At 38.6% G+C, this 21,121-nt stretch overlaps 1 protein-coding gene across 1 annotated transcript in view; it reads right to left on the bottom strand.

Annotated features, from left to right (window-relative positions):
- Positions 1 to 3,117: 3,117 nt before the first annotated feature.
- Positions 3,118 to 21,121, bottom strand: part of Smc3 (structural maintenance of chromosomes 3) — a 41,096-nt gene continuing 23,092 nt past the window's right edge. The window contains exons 13-29 of the mRNA XM_006995130.4: positions 19,852 to 20,065; positions 19,519 to 19,622; positions 19,320 to 19,419; positions 18,662 to 18,822; positions 18,153 to 18,294; positions 16,608 to 16,758; positions 13,819 to 13,971; positions 12,042 to 12,193; positions 11,264 to 11,422; positions 9,417 to 9,524; positions 8,783 to 8,891; positions 8,056 to 8,303; positions 7,755 to 7,967; positions 7,305 to 7,496; positions 6,987 to 7,164; positions 5,254 to 5,360; positions 3,118 to 4,663 (exon numbers count right to left, since the gene is read on the bottom strand). Of these exons, the coding sequence (XP_006995192.1) occupies positions 4,592 to 4,663; positions 5,254 to 5,360; positions 6,987 to 7,164; positions 7,305 to 7,496; positions 7,755 to 7,967; positions 8,056 to 8,303; positions 8,783 to 8,891; positions 9,417 to 9,524; positions 11,264 to 11,422; positions 12,042 to 12,193; positions 13,819 to 13,971; positions 16,608 to 16,758; positions 18,153 to 18,294; positions 18,662 to 18,822; positions 19,320 to 19,419; positions 19,519 to 19,622; positions 19,852 to 20,065 (2,563 nt within the window). The 3' untranslated portion in view covers positions 3,118 to 4,591. The remainder of the gene's footprint in view (positions 4,664 to 5,253; positions 5,361 to 6,986; positions 7,165 to 7,304; positions 7,497 to 7,754; positions 7,968 to 8,055; positions 8,304 to 8,782; positions 8,892 to 9,416; positions 9,525 to 11,263; positions 11,423 to 12,041; positions 12,194 to 13,818; positions 13,972 to 16,607; positions 16,759 to 18,152; positions 18,295 to 18,661; positions 18,823 to 19,319; positions 19,420 to 19,518; positions 19,623 to 19,851; positions 20,066 to 21,121) is intronic.

The following is a 21,121-nucleotide window of genomic DNA, read 5'->3' as shown; positions in this document are numbered from 1 at the left end:
TCCTACAGGCAGTGGCCTGCTCCTGTGAAGCCAGCAGGTCGCTGCTGTGGCCTGTAAGGACTATTAGCTGGGACAGTGAAGATTCTTCCCAACACCAACCAGCAAGCTCCGTGAGCCGAATAGGGAATTAGTTCTTCTAGAGTTAAGAGAAAAAAACCAATAATAATAATAATACCCTTTAGAATAATAAACATTAAATAAGAGTTTGAAAACATCTTTACTGATGCTTAATTTAAGAAATCATTCGAAAATCAGCTTGTCTTTTCCCATTTCTGAATTTATACTTTCCACCTAACCCATCTAATCTCACAATTGGAAAAAAAGCTTCATTTGCTGATTTCCAGAGGTAATCATCATAAACACCACAGATTTCATGAATACGTTAAGCCCAGCACAGTGGTGCGTATCTATGGTCTGAGTTACTGTGACGGTCAAGGTAGAGGAGTCACTTGAACAAGAATTTGAGATTAGCTTATGTACTAGAGCTAAATTCCAACTCAAATAAAAACTTCAGGTTTAGATTCTCAGATTTATTGTGGCTACATAACTGAGGATGAGCTCGTGGCTAGAGATATATAGCTCACTGGTGGAATACATGCACAAAATCCAGGTTTAATCCCTGGTACCAGATAAAACTCCCCAAAACATATCCCTAGATCCTAAATTTCTTAGGCATCAACATGCCACTCACAAAGTTTCAGACTTTGGGCTGACAAGATGGATCAGGAAGATGAAGGTACTTCCTCTGCATGCCTGACAACCTAGGCTTGATTCCTGGAACCCAACTATAGATGTAAGGAGAGAACAGACTCCACAAACTTATCTGACCTCTCATGGCACATGTGAGTGTACACACACACACACACACACACACACACACACACACACACACACACACACAGTTATATATGTATCTATGGTTTTTAATATTTAAAGGTTTGTAGACTTGGGGCATCCAGCCTATAACAAACTGTTATGGCATGACTTAAAGTTAATGTACACCTTAAATTCAATGTAAAGTTTCATTAATATCTTTAAAGTGGCTCTTTTGGTGTTTCTAGGTTCTATTAATGGACGAGTGCCTATTAAAACAAATTCTTCCATAGATAATGACTTCAAGTCACTGGAAATATGAGCAAGCAAAACAAAGTTAAATAGGTGGAAAGAATAAACAAAACTGTCCCCTTGCAAATGATCTTACTAATAAAGAAAATCTCATATATTCTACCAAGAAAGTTACACCGCAAGTTTGCCAAGGTCACAGGAGACCAGCAGTGTAGCTGTGAAGCGGCACTCTGAAGGGTCACAGCAGGAAGGAGTAAAGTTCAAGTTACAATGGAGAAACCCAGCAATCCTGGGCAGATTAAAATAACTATGACTGGTGATAAACCATATTAAGAATGCACACTGCTTATATGGTGGTACTTCACATCTGTAGTATTACTATGCACCCTAGAAAACTATCAGATAAACCCAAATTGAGGGACATTCAGTATCTGAAAAGTTCTCTGCAGAACTGTGAAGGCTGCCCTCGGAAGGCAGAGGCAGTTGGATCTCTGAGTTTTAAGACCAGCCTGGTCTACAGAGCGAGTTCGCTACATAGTGAGACCCTCTCTCAAACCAACCAATTTCCAAATACCTATCTACCTACTTGTCAAGTTATAAGAAACAAAGATGGAGAAAACCACACACCAGAGGACACAGACAACTGTCATGTACTCTGCAGAATCTGAGGCAACAAAAAGGGGAGTACTGAGTCACACTGGTGAAATCTGCGCAAAATCTGCAGTTTTAATTGATGGTCATACAGTCATGCTGGGTGGTAAAGACACCACAGGAACCACTGGGGGCTGAACTGTGCCCCTGACCCCAAATTCACATGTTGAACCTGTAACCAAAAAAGGCAGGTTCTTAAAGAGGTCCCTAAGTTAGTATGAGGCCTTAAATCCCATGACTGGTATTCTTACTGGAAAAGGAAATTCAGACACACAGATTTTTTTTGTTGTTGTTTTTTGTTTTTTCAAGACAGGATTTCCCTGTGTAGCCTTGGCCATCCTAGAACTCACTTTATAAACCAAACTGGCCTTGAACCCACAGAGATTTGCCTGCCTCTGGGATTAAGGGTGTGTGCCACCACTGCCCGGCTGATGTTTTTAATGTCCCACTTCAAAAGACACTATATTAAGAACACACACACACACACACACACACACACACACACACACACACACACACACACACACACACACACACCCAAGGTAGGACAAAAATGTACCAGCACATACCTTTTAAAGGATTTGTATCCAAAATAATAAAGAACCCCTAGGGCTGGTAAGATGGCTCAGCAGGTAAAGATGCTTGCTACCAAACCTGAGGGCCTCGGGTCAATCCTTAGATCCCATATGGTGCGGAGAAATGACTCTAGCAAGTTGTCCTCCTTACACTCACTCACTCTCTCTCTCTCTCTCTCTCTCACACACACACACACACACACACACACACACACACACACACACACACACACCCTGAAGTAAATCTAATTTTTCAAACACTTTTAAAAAGCCCTCTTAAAATTCGACAAGAATAGGCTGGCCAGATGGTTAAGTGGTAAAGGCTCTTGCTGCCAAGCCTGACGACCTGAGTGAGTTCCACCCCTGAGACCCACATGGGGGAAGGAGAGACCCAACTCCCATCTCTCCATACTCATCATGGCAAGAATATATGCACACACACACATAAATAGAAGAATTCTTCAAGAATTCAAATAACAGAATTTAAAGATAGACAAAAGATATGAACAAAAGTTTCACCAGAGAAGATATACAAATGACAAACTCACAGAAAGTTCTTAACATCATTGGTAATCAGAGAAATGCAAATTAAAACCTTTACTGAGACATTGCTTCACATCCATAAGAATGACTATTTTAAAAAGAAAAAGGAGTAACAAGTGTCAGTAAAGATGGAAAAATAGTAACTACATTAGTTAGAAACAATGGTCAGCTCCTTTGGGAAAGCTTGACAGTTCCTCAAAATGTTGAAATTAGTTACTCTAGGACCAAACAACCCCATTCTTAGACACAGTCCTGAGAAACAAAAGTTCACAGACACCTGACATTCACAGCAGCATTATTTATAGAAGTAAAAGTTAAAAAACAAAACAACCCTCCAAGCCCCGCTGAGGGATAAGCAAACCTCAATGCACATCCACACAGCAGGAATAGTTCACATTACGTCACAGATGAACCTTGAAACACTATGCTGAGTTAAAAGCTGCCAGTGACAAGGGCTACCGAATTGTATGAATCCACATGAAATCACCAAAACAAACGAATCTATAGCACAAGACTAAGAGCCAATTTGTGGTTGCCAGAGGCTGAGGGGTCAGCTCACATCCACAGTTCTAACATTATAGAAATGACTGTACAATTCTGTGAATATACTAAACATGCTGAATTGCGCACAGGCACACAGGGTAAATTTTATGACACATGAATGACAAGACCATGTAAACAAACCAAATGCCCAAAGACCTCATGGGGAATGTGGCTTCAGTAACAGAACCTTCTTTTTGTGATACTAGGGAATGGGCTTTGCACATTGGAGACAAGGATTCTAGTACTGAGTTACTTCCTGGCTAGTTAAAAACATCTTATTTAAACTGTCCTGACTTATCCAGGAAACTGCATGGCTCATTTTTTGAGTCAGCATTTTAAATTCCACTTAAAATTGCTTTCCCAAACCCTCAACGACTTCTGTTAAAATACACTATCATATTAAATTTACTATGTCCCAAGGGAGTGGCTAGAGAGATGCTCAGTGGCTAAGAGCACTGGCTGTTCTTCCAGTGAGCCGAAGTTCATGTCTGAGTAGAAGCTCAGACATGTCTATAAGTAGCCCCAGGAGATCCGATACCCTCTTCTGGGTATATGGACACACACTCAGACAAAAATGTTCAAAGGACTACTATACTGAGTGAAAGCAGGCTGTTTAGCAACCGTCAAACTCAGCATCATCCGATGAATTTACAAGCAAGGTGGTTGGGACAGCACTCCCTTTAGATTGTGACTGGACTGCCCAAGGAAAGACCATTTGAAAAGTTCACAACAGATGAAAACCTGCAGCCAGAACTGAACACCCACTGATGCAATTAACAGAATATGGAACTGCATTTTCCAATCCTCTATTAACTGAAAACCAACACTTTCTTATGCAAAATATTTAATGTTTCTAACCATTACAATGACAAAAAGCCACATTTACACTAAATTAGTCACAAACTATTTAATAGAAGCTATAAAAAGTGTAACTGGTAAAATAATTCAGAAGAATATTTAGAATATCTCAAAAGATTTAAAATAGGAAGACACTTTACAAAAAGCTGTGTAGGAAATAAAATTCCTCAACTATACGTAGAAATGTAACATTACAGGGGAGTTTATAAAATACAAAGACAAGTATAAAAGGACTGTGTATTCTAAATCCAAAAACTCAATAATAACCAATTATTTAGTTTTAAAATTTACAGTTCCTGGGTATGAAGACCACATTATTATACACATCTTCCAAGACAACAAGCAGTATCTTTCAATTAACCATGGGTGGTATCATCTTCTACAAAATCTTTGGCCATCTCCGCTGTGATCACATCAATGTGACTGACCTGAAGAACAGTAAATGTTGAAGTCTGTTAGATCTTAAAGGAATATATCAGTTACTATTAGTACTGCATAGGGTAGTATCTAATATATATAGCAATCACCCACAAAATTTTTAATTTTACCGACCATGTCAAGTGATTCTGAAGCACTGGCTGTTGGAAGTCTTTATGAACAACCCTGTCTGTTCAACATGGAAGGATAAAAAAAAACATTCTACAGCTTGGCATGTGTCAGCACCCACGATCTCAGCACTTGGGAGGCAGAGGCAGGACTGCCAGTTGAGGGCAGCCTGGGCTACATTTCAGTTGTTTGGGGGCTGCAAGGATCAAACCCTAAAGCCTTATAAATGCTAGACAAGCACTTGGCCACCCACATCCACAACTCTTTTTCTCTTACTTAATGAAAATCAAGGTAACAAATGGTATGAAAGTTAAAAGTTTTTCCTTTTTCTAGGAAGATGTCATCATTTAAACAATGACTTTCTAAGTCTTTCACTAATGTAACATAAAACCAAAAAAAAAAATACAATGAAACCTAATACAAAATAATACAACCTAACATAAAATACCAACATAATACAAAATAAAATTACCTTATTTCTGAACTTTACACCATAGAATTTGTCGGCTGACTCAAGCAGTTCAGGCCTAAAAGTAGTAGTAATAAACTGGGCATGCACAGCTAGTTCCATGATCATATCTGTGAAAACAAAACTGAGTTAACAAATCTCCTTTCTCATACCTGAAATTTTAAAAGCAACTATTTTTATTCCTGCCTAAAATTCAAATCTGCTAAAGCAGGCTGTGATTTTTTTTTTTTGTCTACAAAAATTATCAACTTAACTTTTCAAAAGTAGTAATAAAATCCTTGGCAGAAGCAGTGTGGTCTACAGATTGAGTTCCAGGACAGCCAGGACTACACAGAGATCCTTGTCTCAAAACAACAAAAACAATTAAAAAAAAAACCATTTCATCCTAGTATGTCTTAGAGCTACAGAATATAATGTTTTTATTTACTATAAAGAAACTTCTAACCCAGTATGGTGATATTATAATCATAGCACATGGAAGGAAGCTAGAGGATTAGTTGTCCAAGGTTCCTATATGACATTGTCTCAAAATGAAAAACCAAAAATAAATTCGAAACAGAAGACTTTTAACATTAGAAATGTCAGAGCCAAATATTTTCTCATGCACACATAAAATCCTATGCTAACTACGCCCACTACTCCATTCGAAAGCTTTTAACATGTAAGATCAGATTTGGCATCTCAAATAAAAAATTAAGTTTATGGCAAGCACTACTTTCTGAACATCTTGTGTGTGTGTGTGTGTGTGTGTATACATGTTTTGTCTGCATGTATACATGTATACCATGTGTGTACCCAGTACCCTTCTCCTTGGAAGTCGGAAGAGGGTGTTGGATCCCCTGGAACTGGAATTATGAATGGCCATGAGTCGCCACAAGGGTGCTTGAAATCAAACCCAGATCCTGAAAGAGCAGCCAATGCTCTAATTGCTGAGCCATCTCCAGACACACAAGTACTACCCTTAATGCCAAAAAACTACAAGTTTTAAGGCTTTTGGATAAAAATTTAATTGAAAGATTTTCAATTAAGTGGAAGAATTAATTACATCTATTTCTCTAAAGTAAACTCTGAAAACAGTCTAATACCAAACTATTAAAACTGTTCAAAGAAAATATTTATTTTATTTTATTTATTTTATATACACATCTACTCAAATACTTCAGGCAAAAAGCCACTAAGAAAGGGCTAAGCCACCATTACTATTATCTTTAAGACATTTCTGGAGACAGAGCTGAATGCATCCCAGGCTGGCCACAAACTTGATGCGCACTTTCCGCTGGTCTTAAACTTCCGATCCTCCTGCCTCACTTTCTAAATGCTAGGAACACAGACAAGGGCCACCTTGCCCGGTTTAGGAAGAACTGGGCATCAAGTCCAAGACTGTGCTTGCTGGCTAAGCACTCTACCCCCAGCTCTATCCCTAGCCCAGCCAGTTCTTCAGTGTGCCTATGTTTAGCCTGATACTAATGTCTTCCTGCCACTCTCCCTGGCCTTCCACCTTATCTTCTTTTTTTTTTGAGATAAGGTCTGTCACTGAACCTGGAGCTCATGGTTTGGCTACACTGGGTGGTCTTTGACCTCCCAGGATTCTCGACCAAACTCCATTTGTTCCCTGGCCAACTTTTAGGTGGGTGCTAGAGGTCCAAACTTGGGCCCTCATGCTTGCATGGTAGGACTGTACTCCCCATCTCCCCAGGCATAGCAAGTTCTTATCGAACAGAAAATCAAAACTCTACCTGAGACAGCTTTTCTGTGCTGAGCATCCAAAGCTTGGTCAATCTCATCAAACAAGTAAAAAGGAGCAGGGTCACATTTCTGAATGGCAAAAATCAGAGCAAGGGCCACCAGAGATTTCTGTCCGCCTGAAAGCTGCTGCATTTCTCTCATTTCACCTTGCTTTCCCGTAAATGATACCTACGAGAACACAAAGAGTGTTACTATCCTAAGGGCGATGGTACCATCACCCTTCAAAATTAAGCGGCACATAAGCAATTCAAATACAAATTCGACTCTGGCAAAGCTCCAAGGAGAACTGAACGCAAAGGGGTTTTTACCCTAATCCCGACTCCTGTGAACTGGTCAACCGACGGCACGCTGCTCTGTGACCCCGAGCCCCTCTCACTTTCGCCGCTCCCTTCTCCTTCATCCTGAGACTGACTGCCCTCCACATCCCCTTTCTTCATCACCAGAGTCGCCTTGCCACCAGGTACTAACTTCTGGAATACTTCACTGAAGTTCTTGGATACCTTAAAGAAAAAAATGTCAACTGAAATACAAATGTGGCCCAGGGATAATTCTGTCTGAAACCAATATTTAAAAGCAGTAAGAGGTATTTCTAAATCTTAGCCAAAACAACAGACCCTCTCCAGAGCTGTGTGGAACACTCAGGTCACTACGTCAGTGGCCAGTAAGCTGCATTAGTTCCTGTATGTTAAATCCACCTTCAAACAAAGGAAGAACTGAAGCTTTTGCCTATTTGGGGTTTCATTACCACCAGAACATACCTGTTTGAAAGTTAACTGAATAGCTTCATATTTTCGAAGTTCAAGTACATTCATTAATTCCATGATTGATTTGTATCCTCTATCCAATTCTTCTTGTCGCTTTATCAACTTTTCTTTCTGCTCGGAGAAATTCACAAACTGATCTAAAGCTTTTTTGTTAACATGGCTGTACTTCTTCAACTCTGTGTTGCACTGCTCAAGTTTTCGAAACAACTGGAAGAGAAACAAGCTAGATTAATATCCGCACACACTGGAGGGGATTTAGCAAGGACAACTCTGAAGTGCAGGGAGATAGGTTTACCTGCTTAAGGCTCAGTGTCTGATACTTCTCAAAGGCTTCCTGGGGAAGGGAGCCCAGCTCGCGGATCTTCTTCATGCACTCCTCTTTCTTCTTCAGCAGCATGCCCTGCCGGTTGGTCATCTTCTCCAGCTCTTTAGTGTCATGATTTATAGCATCCATGTGTTCTTTCTCCATATTTTTCCAGCGCTCCATACTTTTCTGGAGCTCTTTAATTCCAGCTTCTGTTTTGTCAATGGAATTATCCAAATCTAAGATGGGGAAAAAGAAAAGTAAGGATATTAAGATTCATTTCATAATCAGAATGTTATCTGAGTAAAGACTAATGGTCAGACTGTCTAAAGTAGGTAGGCTTTAAGTTTTCTCTGTTTATATTTTACTATGAAATTCACAAATTACCTAATTCCAGAGCACTACCACAGGAAAATTTGTAGAATCATTTGCATATCTACATTCTATCACGAATGACTTAAAGAGGTAATGACATTCCCTCCTTTAGACCATCACACACAGTTAGGACCTGGACATGACTTTGGAGCATGGCCTGATGAGGACCATCACTTCTCCCTCCGACACTTTCCTCCAATAAATAAAATGCAGAACATGCTACTAGTCTCATAAAACTACCAGAATCATTTTAACAAGTCACTTCTGTATTTCATTTTGCAGCAAACAATTTTGCGAAACAAACTAAATTCAACAAAACACTGAAAAAAATTTAAGTATTTACCTTCTGATCTTGCCATAGTATCTTTTACTCTTTTATTGATAGCTTCAAGTTCTGAGGTTGTGGCAGTAAGAACAGTACCACCTTCTGTCTCTCTCAGTTCATTAAGTTCCTGTAACACAAAGAACAAAGTTTAATGAAATTAAACCTTAAAAATATTTTAAGTTTAAAAATATTATATTTTAAATATATTATTAAATATATTTTAAGTTTAAAAATATTTTGAGTTTAAAAATATTATTGAACATTTAAGGAAGCATCTGTCTCATACGTGTATGTATTTATACTTGAAAATAACTGAAGCAGCCATTACAGAGGAAAAACTTAATGATGTAAATCTGAGTGCCTAACTACTAAGTAACTGTAAAGTGACACTGAGCATGTAAGCATCTAGAACACAAGATTACAATCAAACAGAGCAGGTACCACTATTATACTATATTACACTACAGAAAACTGGGAACAGAAATATTAAATAATGACTTGCCCCAGTCATACACTAGGTGGCAGTGCTAGAATTCCAACCTAAGGATTATCCTCAGTGGGTCTTTTGGTCCCTAACTGATGCTTCCAATCAGTGCTCACTGACACACTTTCTATAGCTTATGATTAGCAAGAAGCTCAGAAAAGAATGTACCTGTTCTACTTGGTCCAAGCGCTTCCTCAGATTCTCATTCAGGTAAGTCTCTACTCGAGTAATAATACCTTCTAGTTTAATTCTTTCATTTAGCAGCTGTCTGTTTTCCTAGAATAATAGAATTTAAAAAAAAAAATCACAGAATTATGAAATTGTCAAGAAATGCTAAGGGCCAGAGAGATGCCTCAACAGGTAGGTAAAGGCACTTGCACACAGTCTGATGACTTGATTTCAATCCTGGAACCCACATAAAGGTAGAAGCAGACAATCAACTCCACAAAGTTGTCCTCTGCCCTCCACATATACACTGTGGTATATACATGTGCCCCACTCCAACATCACACACATAAAGAATAATAAAGTAATGCTTAAGAAAGAAAGAAAAGAAAAAAATCTATTGTCCTGTTGTTTGTACTCAAATGAGCTGACATGGGAGTGTTCCAGTCCCTGGAACCCCCGCAGTGCAAGTAGAGACCCGATTCTCACAAGCTGTTTTCTATAATCTCCAAGTCCAGCCATGAAATTAAAAAAAAAAAAAAATTAAAGTTATTGTTTCTGTTCCTAGTTTGCTTTTTATAAGACATGCTACCAAGAGGGCTGAAGAACACCAACACAGTGGTTCACAACTGTCTATATCTCTAGGTCCAGGGGATCTGACACCCTCTTCTGGCCTCCAGCACCAGGCATTTAAGTAGTGCACATACATACACACAGGCAAAACACTCATATACATTAAATAAGAATAAAAGACATGCTACTAAAACCAACTTTCTTATCTCTCTTATCTTTTGAGATGACTATTGTTTACAACTATGTATTAAAATAAAAATCAAGTCCTGGGCTGGCAAAATGGCTCAGTGGATAAAAGTATTTACTGCCAAGACTACCAAACCTGAGTTCTACCCCAGAATCCACATGGTGGAGAGAACCAACTCCCAAGCCAAGGGCTGTCTCAACACCCCAACCCCCACCCTACACACACAATGAGTGGCCAGACTAGGCTACATGTGGACAGCCCTATAAGAAAAAAACACTAAATGTAATTAAAATGTCATACACAAAGCTGATTATTGGCGTGTGTCCACATGTCCACACATATACATCTAAGTGCATAGAAAGCTAGCAGCATCACTGATGACTAAACACCCTCCACCTGACAGGCTCTTGTCACGCTTGCGAGACAGTTATTATCTCTTAGGTTATATGAAGATCTACTCTGAATGTGAGAGGTACCACTCCATGGCCTGGGGATCTGAACTACATAAAAAGCAAGCGAGCTGAACACGGTTATCTGTTTCCCTCTGCTACAATGTAGTGACAGCTGCCTCGAGCTCCTGATGCCATGATGGACTGTACTACTCTGTGCGCCAAAAGAAACCCTTTCTCTCTAATGCCATGATTGTTGATACATTTTATCAAAAGTGACCACTGCAGTTACTAATGATAAACATGTATTGAATGAGACTAAAGCAATGTAAGATATCCAGAACAGCTTGGACAAACATAACAAAACCTTATTTACTCTCATGGGTATTCAAATGCCATGTCTGTCTTTTCCTGTTTTCTTAACATTCTTCTCTTTCAATTTTTGTTTTCCCAAGACAGGATTTCTCTGTGTAGCCCTGCTGTCCTGGAACTCGCTTTGTAAACCAGGCTGGCCTCAAACTCACAGAGCTCTGCCTGCATTGGGATTAAACTCAAACTCAGAGAACTCTGCCAAGCATTGGGATTAAAGGCGTGTGCCACACCCCCTAGCATCAAATACTTTATTTTGAGATAGGGTCTTCCTGTACTTCTGGACAACAACCCATTTTCAACAGGTTTTTTTCACTGTTATGTGTACTTGCCTGCTGAAGTTGACGGATTTCATCGTTCAGTGCATCTACTCTTTTCTGATCTTCTAGACTGAGTTGAGAAAGCAAATCAGTTCCTAGTTCTGCTTTCAGTGATTCTCTGGTAGACTCCATAGCATGCAGACTTGCCTCCAAGCTCTGTAAGCTACGTTGCTATATAAGATTATAATTTATTAATATTAGTCACTACAGTACAGTACATATAAACAGCAAAACACTGCAAACTATGTATACATTAAGTGAGCTAAACTATATCAACGCAATTATTAAAGTACTATATAGGCTTCTGTTAGGTTTACTGAATGCTTTTTGTGCTTATGATATTTATAACTTATGATAGGTTTCCTGGAATAAAACCGAAATCAACAGAAACATGTACTAAGTACATTTTTCCCCTCTTGTTGGTGCTGGGAGTTGGATCCAGGGCCTCAACATCACCCCTGCTGGGCAAGACTCCATCACCAAGTATATATACTCCAGGCACTACACTATGTTTGGTAACTGGAGCTATGTAGGTATTTATAATGCAAAACTGAGAGGAGGGACAAATATTACATGGTTAAACTACATAAAAATCTTCAGGCATATTCATAAGAACAGAAGGTGACATAATGTTCTGAATAACAGAACTAAGGAACCATCTTTTTTGTCTTCCACTGTGTTGTCTTATTGCTACTGATACACAAAGCATGAAATCAGTGATACCTGTGCAACCTATGATCCACTGCAAGTCTACACTAAAGTGAAGCTGTAACAAGACATACTTACGGACCTTTGGCATAAAGGTCTTCTCTGACTGCTGCCTCTTCTCTTTTAGCATCTTCATCTCTGACAATATGCTATCTCTGGATGCTTTAAATTTCCTTTGTTGGGTCTCTATCTGCTGCATTTGGTTCATCAACTGATCAATTTCATTATTAATCCATATACAAGGCTAAGGAAAATTCTCTTGTGAACACATCACATACTCTAGATTCCCTTTAGTTCTTACAAAACATCATCATGCACCCTCTCCTTTACCCCTAAGTAATTTCCCCAAATTTATGGACCACAACAACGTTGAACTAAATACTATCACTAAAAATGATCAGTCGTAAGTTTGAAACATTTCCATTACACTTTCTATTCTAAATATGCATATTTATTTTACTTCTACTCAAATAAAACAAAAAAGTAGGATTAAAATATGTTAAGCAAAATCAAGTAATAGCATATATGTGTGTATACACGGGCATACACACATATACACACACACACACAAATATATTTTCTTTCAAAAGATATATATTTATTATGCTGAAGGCACTGCTTTGAGGGGTCAGTTATGAAGAGCAGCCTTGCCTAATGTGAAATAATTAAATCTAAATAGACTGGCAAATACAGACAGCAGCTTCAGCTGTCAACATCCTTTCTCTTTGTATTTGTGTGCATGAGGGTGGGGTGTACAGCACAAATATGGGTGAAGGCCAGAGGTTAACATCTGTTGTCTTCTTTTACTTTCTCCATTACTTTTTGAGAGAGTATTTCTTCATGTGTCTGGAATGCACCAGTATGTTAAACTTGCTGGCCAACAAAGTCCTAGGATCCACCTGTCTCCATCCTTCTCCAAGTGCTCGGGTAAGCAAGAGCTCTGCTACACTCAGCTTTTCACATGGGTACTGGAGATCTGAACTCATGTCTTCCTGCTATGCTCCAAGCACCTGACCCACTGAGCCAGCACCCAACACACAGCATCCTTTATCTAATACCTCCTCATATTCTCTCTCCTATATCTTGCTGCATTTAAGCAGTTAAAAGTATCATACACAGATCCCTGCAGGATCAAAGCTAAAGCACTTGTCTCTTTCTGTATGTTGTTTGAACTACAAACTCGCAGTTAAAAAAATACCTTTCAGTTACGGATGTCCTGAAGCAGCGAAAATTCCTGTATTCAGGTATCCACACTCTTAGGTGACAAACAGGACGCACACACCAAAAGCACCACGGCTGTTTTAAGAAACACATATGTACAAGTGTTCTGGTGGCTGAACCAGCCACCCTTCATGTAGCACTAAACTTATCTGGAAGAACTAGTTACTCAGATTTGGATACCAGTTGTCATTACCTCCACTAAAACTAAATCTGCACACAATTTTGCCAAGATAGTAAACACTAAAGGACATTTCCCAGTGTGGACATATGTGACATCTGTTTACAACAGCATTACTGACTCTCCTCCCCCAGGAAACATCAGCCAGCGCTCCCTTCCATTTCCTCTCTGCCTGACAACCTTCAATTTTGTTGTTCCTCAAGTTTTATCTCTTCAAAGTACTCACTAGTAAAAACTACGTAACAGTGAAACAAAAATCAGCATTACTTTTTAAATGTTTTCTCTTAGTCTTCAGAAGCTAAACAAGCTCTGATGTTTAAATAAAAACTAAAGTGAAATGTATAAGCTCCCCTATGCAATATGAAAAACAAAAAAACCACCTAACACACAAGATTGTATCTGCAATTAAAATACAGTTCTTTCTCCACAGTATGGCGTTAAGCACAAAACAAAAAGATATTTTCAATGTTTCTGCGCAGGTTTTCATTGAGCTTTGCTTCAAGCTCACCCAACTCCTCTTCTGCTTTTCTGACATCTTTCTGTAACTCAAGTCGAGACTTTCTTGTGTCGTAATAGCCTCCAGTCAGAGCACCTCGATGGCTGACTTGATCACCTGTAAACAAAACATAAGACTACTATACATAGCTTTCTACTAAAATACTAACTTATAATGAAATACTAACCCAAGGGCTTTAACGACATGAGATTTAAAAGGGTAACTTAAGAATTCCAGCTACTCTTAAAAAACCCTACTTTTCAATATTAAAATTGGTAGTCTTTAATTTGGGAAGATTTGAGCATCAAAAATTTGAACAAATATGGAACCACGATGAATTTAAAACAAGAATCTACAAATACTTAAAAAACTGAGAGGAGGGTTCTTTGCCAAAGTAACAGGTATAGTAAATGAGAAAAGAAACACCACTTTGAAACGCTGAGTTATTAATAACAAAAAATGTTTACTAACAAAGTATGTTTAAGCAATTGTCAGGGAGCCGGGCGTTGGTGGTGCAGGCCTTTTAATCCCAGCACTCAGGAGGCAGAGCCAGGCAGATCTCTGTGAGTTCAAGGCCAGCCTAGGCTACCAAGTGAGCTCCAGGAAAAGGCGCAAAGCTACACAGAGAAACCCTGTCTCGGAAAACCAAACAAACAAAAAAACAAAAGCAATTATCAGGGAACCTGATATTCTCGTAGACTATCAATCTATCAATTAATCTATTTATCTATCAATCTACTTACTACCCACCCACCCTACCTATCTTTCAGTGATAGGGTCTCACTATGCAGTCCTGGCTAGCCTGGGACTAGTTATGTAGACCATGCCGGCCTGAAATTCAGAGATCCACCTGCCTGTCTCCTGAGTGCTGGGATTAAAAGTGTGTACCATTGTGACCAGCTCATGTAGTCCTATAAATAACCTCACATTATATACAAAGAAGTAAAGTATCTTGACCTGAAAGACACGCTAATGATCAACTTTAGTATCATTAATATTGGGACACATTATCAGATACCTTAAAAAACAAATATCACTTACACAGCAGTCATATCAAGAATGTTGAACTAGCCGGGCGGGCGTGGTGGCGCATGCCTTTAATCCCAGCACTCGGGAGGCAGAGCCAGGCGGATCTCTGTGAGTTCGAGGCCAGCCTGGACTACCAAGTGAGTTCCAGGAAAAGGCGCAAAGCTACACAGAGAAACCCTGTCTCGAAACCCCCCCCCCAAAAAAAAAAATGTTAAACTAGAATCTAATGAGAAGGAATAAATATGATAAATCCAAAGAATGGGACATTTTCTCAGTTTCTAGGGAGGCAAAAGGGAGAAAAAGCCAGGCATGGTAGCACACGCCTTTGATCTCAATCTTGGGAGGCAGAGGCAGGAGGATCTGTGAGTTCAGGGCCAGCCTGGTCTACATCACGAGTTCTGAGACAGCTAGAGCTACACAGTGAGAGCCTATGTCATCATTCCCCACCCCCGCCCCACCAAAACGGGAGGGAGACAAGAGGCAGTGTCTTTTAATGTTCAAAGTTTTAGGTGTGACCATGTACTGACTGGAGAATGTCCTTCAGAGACACTCAGTAAGTTCTAGGATGAAATAATGTTTACAGCTTATTTTCATTCAGATGGTTTGACAACAATATGGGCATGTTACTTTGAGAAATTAAACAAAAATGAGGACACTAAAACCTACATTCTTAAAAATTCTTATCCTGGGGCTGGAGAGATGGCTCAGAGGTTAAGAGCACTGGCTGCTCTTCCAGAGGTCCTGAGTTCAATTCCCAGCAACCACATGGTGGCTCACAACCGTCTGTAATGAGATCTGGTGCCCTCTTCTGGCCTGAAGGCAAACACGCAGCCAGAACATTGCATACATAATTAAGTAAGTAAGTAAGTATCCTGAATTATACTGATAAATTTAATTACATCTGAGTAGGGTAATAACATCACCCATGACTTCCCTATAAAGAAAAGTTATTTTTATGTTAGATTACACTTGTTACAAATATCAAAATATTATTTACATGAAGTTTTAAAATTTTGAAATTTGGTAGTTAGCTAGGTGCAGTGGTGTACGCCCTTAGTCCCAGCATTTGGGAGGCAGAGGCGGGTAGATCTCTACTCTACATTATGAGTTCCAGGCTAGCCATAGATGCACAGCTGAGACTCTGGTTTTTGGTTTTTTGTTTTTTTTTTAAGTTTTAGACCCACTGCTATTATTTAAAAAAAATCATGTTAAAATTATTTTGGTAATTATCCTAATAAACAGATGCTTCTTAGAAAGTTTTTTTTTTTTTTCTTTCTTTTTTTTTTTGTTTTTTTGTTTTTTAAGAGAGGGTTTCTGTATAGGCCTGACTGTCTTGAAACTCACTCTATAAGACCAGGCTGGCATTGAACTTAGAGATCCGCCTGCCTCTACTAGAATCAAAGGCATGCGCCACCACCGCCCAGCCACTGTTTTCATTTTTGAGAAAAGGTCCATAGGCTTCGTTGTTCAACAGTCAAAGGAGCATATGATGCCAGAGACCAAACGCTTACACTTACAAGTAGAATCTGTACTTTTATTTAAACCAACTTTTATTTAAACCATTTTAAAAATTGATGAAACTGACGTGAATTTTCAAATGCTTTTAAAATATGACTAAACTCTACGAAGTACTCCCCAATATGCTTACAGCCCGAGTGACACATTACGCATTGCATATTACATGTCTCATTGGAGTGTGTTTAAAGCTAATTACTATTACAAACCTTCCAAAGTAATACAATCCATAGTGAAAGCACGAGCCAGCTGAGTGGAAACTTCCATGCTCCGACAGATGAGTGTCTTCCCAAACACATGTTTGAAAGCTTTGTCAAACCTGGGATTGTACCTCAGTTTACTGATCATAGGAATAGCATCCTAGAACAAAAATATGTTAGGAAAAATACTGTGAAACAGTTTATCAAAAACTGTTTACGGAATTATAACTATTTCTTTATGAAATAAAAACGAAAACAAATATTACAATTTACTGGTTTTTATACAGAAGTCAGTAGAGAAAAAAAATCATTGTACTGAACCAGCCTGGAAATCCTTCCCCTGTAGCCAAAGGTTTACCGGCTGGTTACTGTGAAGAGCTACTCTAAGCTGACCTGACCATGAAAGCTTAACTCCTAGCTCTGCTGCCAGGAGATGTGTGCTTAACTTACCTAGTTAAGACCTACTTCGAGACTGTAACAACAGCCCCTTCCTTACGTAGTTGTAAAGATTAAATGAGAAAATATATGGAAAGATGAGACAGTATATATGACATAAAAGGTAAAAATATAAAACTAGTTATTTCCTCGGTGTTCTAATTAGTTATGAAAGACATATAAATTGATATTCAGAAAAATACTTTTTCAGATAATATTTATTTTCAGGCTAGGAGAGTGGCTCAGCAGGTAAAGGGCTTCCTGTGAAAGCTTGAGGACCTGAATTCAGAACCCCAGTACTCACACAAGAAGCCAGGCAGGGCAAAACACACCTGTAGCCTCAGCCCTGGAGAATGTGGGGAGGTGGGGAAGTTAGAGATAGGTGGATCCCTGGAGCTTACAGGACAAGTCAATCTAGCCAAATAGTGAGGTAGGCTTAGTAAAGAAACCCCTTCTTGCCAGCGGTGGTGGCACACGCCTTTAATCCCAGCACTCGGGAGGCAGAGCCAGGCGGATCTCTGTGAGTTCGAGGCCAGCCTGGACTACCAAGTGAGTTCCAGGAAAAGGCGCAAAGCTACACAGAGAAACCCTGTCTCGAAAAACAAACAAAAAAAAAAAAGCAAGAAAGCCTCTCTATATTCTACTTAAATTACAGATCATTCTCATATAGGTTCAGTCTTAATCCTAGAGCCTAAGTTTGCTAAAACAATCAACATTCTGAGATCAAATACCTCAAAGCAACTAAAATTTTCAAAGCCAGCAATCCATTTAAAGTGTATATACCTAGTAACAAAAATAGATGTTTTTAGTTTAAACTATTTTAAAAGCATATCTCAAAACCCTCAACATACTCTTTTTATATGATAGGTTTCTTGGGGAATTCTTCCCCAATTCCTAAGCCTCCTGCTCTCTGTCACTGAGATGATAAACACATATACAATGATTGTTTCATGACTTGGCTGTGACCTTTCCCTCCTCAACCCAACCCAGCACTAACTACACTCCATGCAAAGAAAGCATGTTTACCTTACAGATCAATGAATCGCAATGGAAAGTACCTAAGCACCAAAACACACCGAGTAGATGTTATAATAAAAAACAACCTAGACTTGGACTCACATTGGTTTCAGGATAGGCAGTATCCCTCACATCTAACTTGTTAAGAGGCAGAAAAGTCACTTCTCCAGGAAGATTCATTTTATTGAACTCCATTAAAATCTTCGTGCTGACTTCATCTGAATCAACAATGTGATAAAATAACCTACAAAACAGAATAAGACACATATTTACTGCTAGACTGTAAGGTGTTTATAAGCATTTAAGGATCACACAGTTCACATTTTTCTATGCAATCCAATCAATTTGTCTGGAGAAAAGACTGAAAACATTCCAATGAACTGGTGAGCCCCAAAAGGGTCAAGTTCTAGAAACAAGTATCTAGCATCTACCTTCTTTAATTTGAGAGATAAATATAAAACTAAGCAGGTAATAGATGACATATTGTACTACAAACCACAAAATTGTTTTTACATTGTCCTCATTTCTTCATCTTTAAAAGAACAACAACAGCAAAACCCACTTAAATATCAGACTGGAAGACAACAACAACAACAACAACAAAACCTCACCTGTTACCAGCAGTGACTTCCACACAAGTATAGAAAGCTGGCTCACACTCAAAATTATTCATTACGATGCCATGATAGCCATTTTGAACATGTTGGTTTATTCCTTTTCGACGAAAATGGTCTAGCACTTTGTTTATGCTGTCTATTCCATTTAAAATAGCCTGTAAACCGGTTAGTGAAAAATATTAGCATCACCAAAGACACTCTTGCTGGCAAGAAATGAGCCTATTATGCCATTTTATATATGCTTATATATAAAATACTAAATATTAAACACTATCCAGCATATCATCTACTTGAAATATAACTACATTTAACACTATTATGGGCTCTGTTCTATGATGACAAACTTTAAAATGGGATCTTTAACAACCAAAATTGCTTTCATTAATAATGTTAAGTAATAAACCAGGTATGATGGCACACACCTGTGATTCCAGCACTCAGCGAGCTGAGCAGGACTATGAGTTCAGGGTCAGCCTGAGCTACACAGAGAGACCTTAACTCAAGCAGAGCAAAATAGAAGTATAAAGCAAACAAAAGAAAACCTGCCCACATAATCCACTACTTCATAATTCTGAGTGATCTCTTTCCTGCGTGGAACTCAGACTGTACATATTGACTGTCGGATGGCTGGGGAAATGAGAGCCCCACCTACCTTTCCTGTTGCCGCTCTAAGAAGTTGCTGCTTCTTTTCCAGGTCTTCTCTTTTAGCAGCAAGTGCTTGTTGCTCTGCATTCTCCTCTCTCCACAAGTAACTAACCAGTAAGAATGAGATGTGCACAGTATTTAATTAAGAGAAAAGTACTGAAACCAAACAAAGACCATGTAAAAACACAGCATCTTGGTCTACTAACTTTCTTTCACTTTGTAATTCATCTTTCTTATTTTTTACTTCATAATATTTTCTGTCCAGTTCTTCAACCCGAGCTTTGACTTCATTGAGATCCTGATCCAGTTTCTATGGGAAAAAAATCATTATCAATTTAATCCATAGTGACAAAAAGCAGATAAACATATACATATTGAAATTCAACAAATGACATAACTTAAATATATCCAATTTATTATATATTGATTATACATAAGAGAAGCTACTAAAAACCCAATGAGTTCCAGAAACAGCCTGAGCTACAGAGTAAAACAATGTCTCAGACAAACCAAAACCAAAAAAGCAAAATTGTTCTTACATTATATTGCTCCAGATTTTTCTCTTTATTTGCCTCGGTATCCTCCAGATCCTTATGTATAGCAGCAATCTGTCTTTTCTTGTCATTAATAGCCTGATCTAAAGACTTCAGCTCCTTTTTAATCCACTTATCCCTTTCTTCCTTTGATGTAAACTGGCTTCCTCGACCCTGCTTTGCATAAAGGTCAGTTCTTTCCTGGGTAGCTTGAGCCAATCTATAGAAGATAGAAGAGAACAAGAAATAAAATTAATTGTAATCATTATCAATCCTGCAGAAACTATCCTTTAAAAATTACATTAAAAGAAAATTAAGGGCTGGTGAGATGGCTCAGGACCCATATGGTGGAAAAAGAAAACACTCATAAAAGTTGTCCTCTGACCTCTACACATGTGACAAGCACAGCCACACCTCACAATAAAATAAATGGGGAGGGGGATTAAGTGATAAAAATAACTGCTAAATAATAAAGCTCCTTGTGTTACTTATTTTTGCTTTATGTAACACCAAATGAACTTGGATATCATAATTAAAATTAAGTAGAATAATCCCTTCACTAAGGATTTTACACAGACCCAAGGTCTGGTTTGGTCATTAAATCTAGACAATGTTACTGTCCTACTTCAGAAACTTTCAAACATGATCTAACAATATTTAACTGATACATGAATTTTCAACTATACAATAAGACACCCTAAAGAATAATACAATGTTTTTAACATACAGAACATAAATGTTCTGATTACCTAAAATGTCCCTATAAAACAAAGGGAGACCTTCACACAATGATTGCCAAAGAATATGAATAATTGTCCACTAAAATAAATACAAGTTGTCCACTAAAATAAATACAAGTGACGTAAAAATTTTAAGGGGCTACAGCTGAGAGATTAATTCAACAGGAGAGTGGAAGAGCACCTGCGAGGCATGTAAGAAAAACAGGGAAAAAACCCACAAAATATACTAAATCACAAGGAATAAGCAAACATTGAAATCTAGATGAATACTAAAATGTTTGGAAGTTAAAACAGTACTGAAAGGGGAAAATATTCAAAACGAAGGATGTTATTTAGATCTGGTATGGTAGTATGTACCTTTGGTTCCCAACTGAACTTGAGGCTGAGGCAAGAGAAATTCAAGGCCAGCCTCAGCTACAAGAGACCCAGGCCTCACCACCAACCCTCAAAAAGATGCTGCTTGGATTTTCTGACATTCAGTTAACTTAACTAAGTTATCTAACCTCTCCTGGGGATATAGCTCCTCTGGTAGAGAT

Source organism: Peromyscus maniculatus, chromosome 1 (genome assembly GCF_049852395.1).
Source record: "Peromyscus maniculatus bairdii isolate BWxNUB_F1_BW_parent chromosome 1, HU_Pman_BW_mat_3.1, whole genome shotgun sequence".
Classification (NCBI taxonomy): Eukaryota; Metazoa; Chordata; class Mammalia; order Rodentia; family Cricetidae; genus Peromyscus; species Peromyscus maniculatus.
Note: the sequence above shows the minus strand (reverse complement) of the source record. Positions and strands in the feature narration are given on the sequence as shown.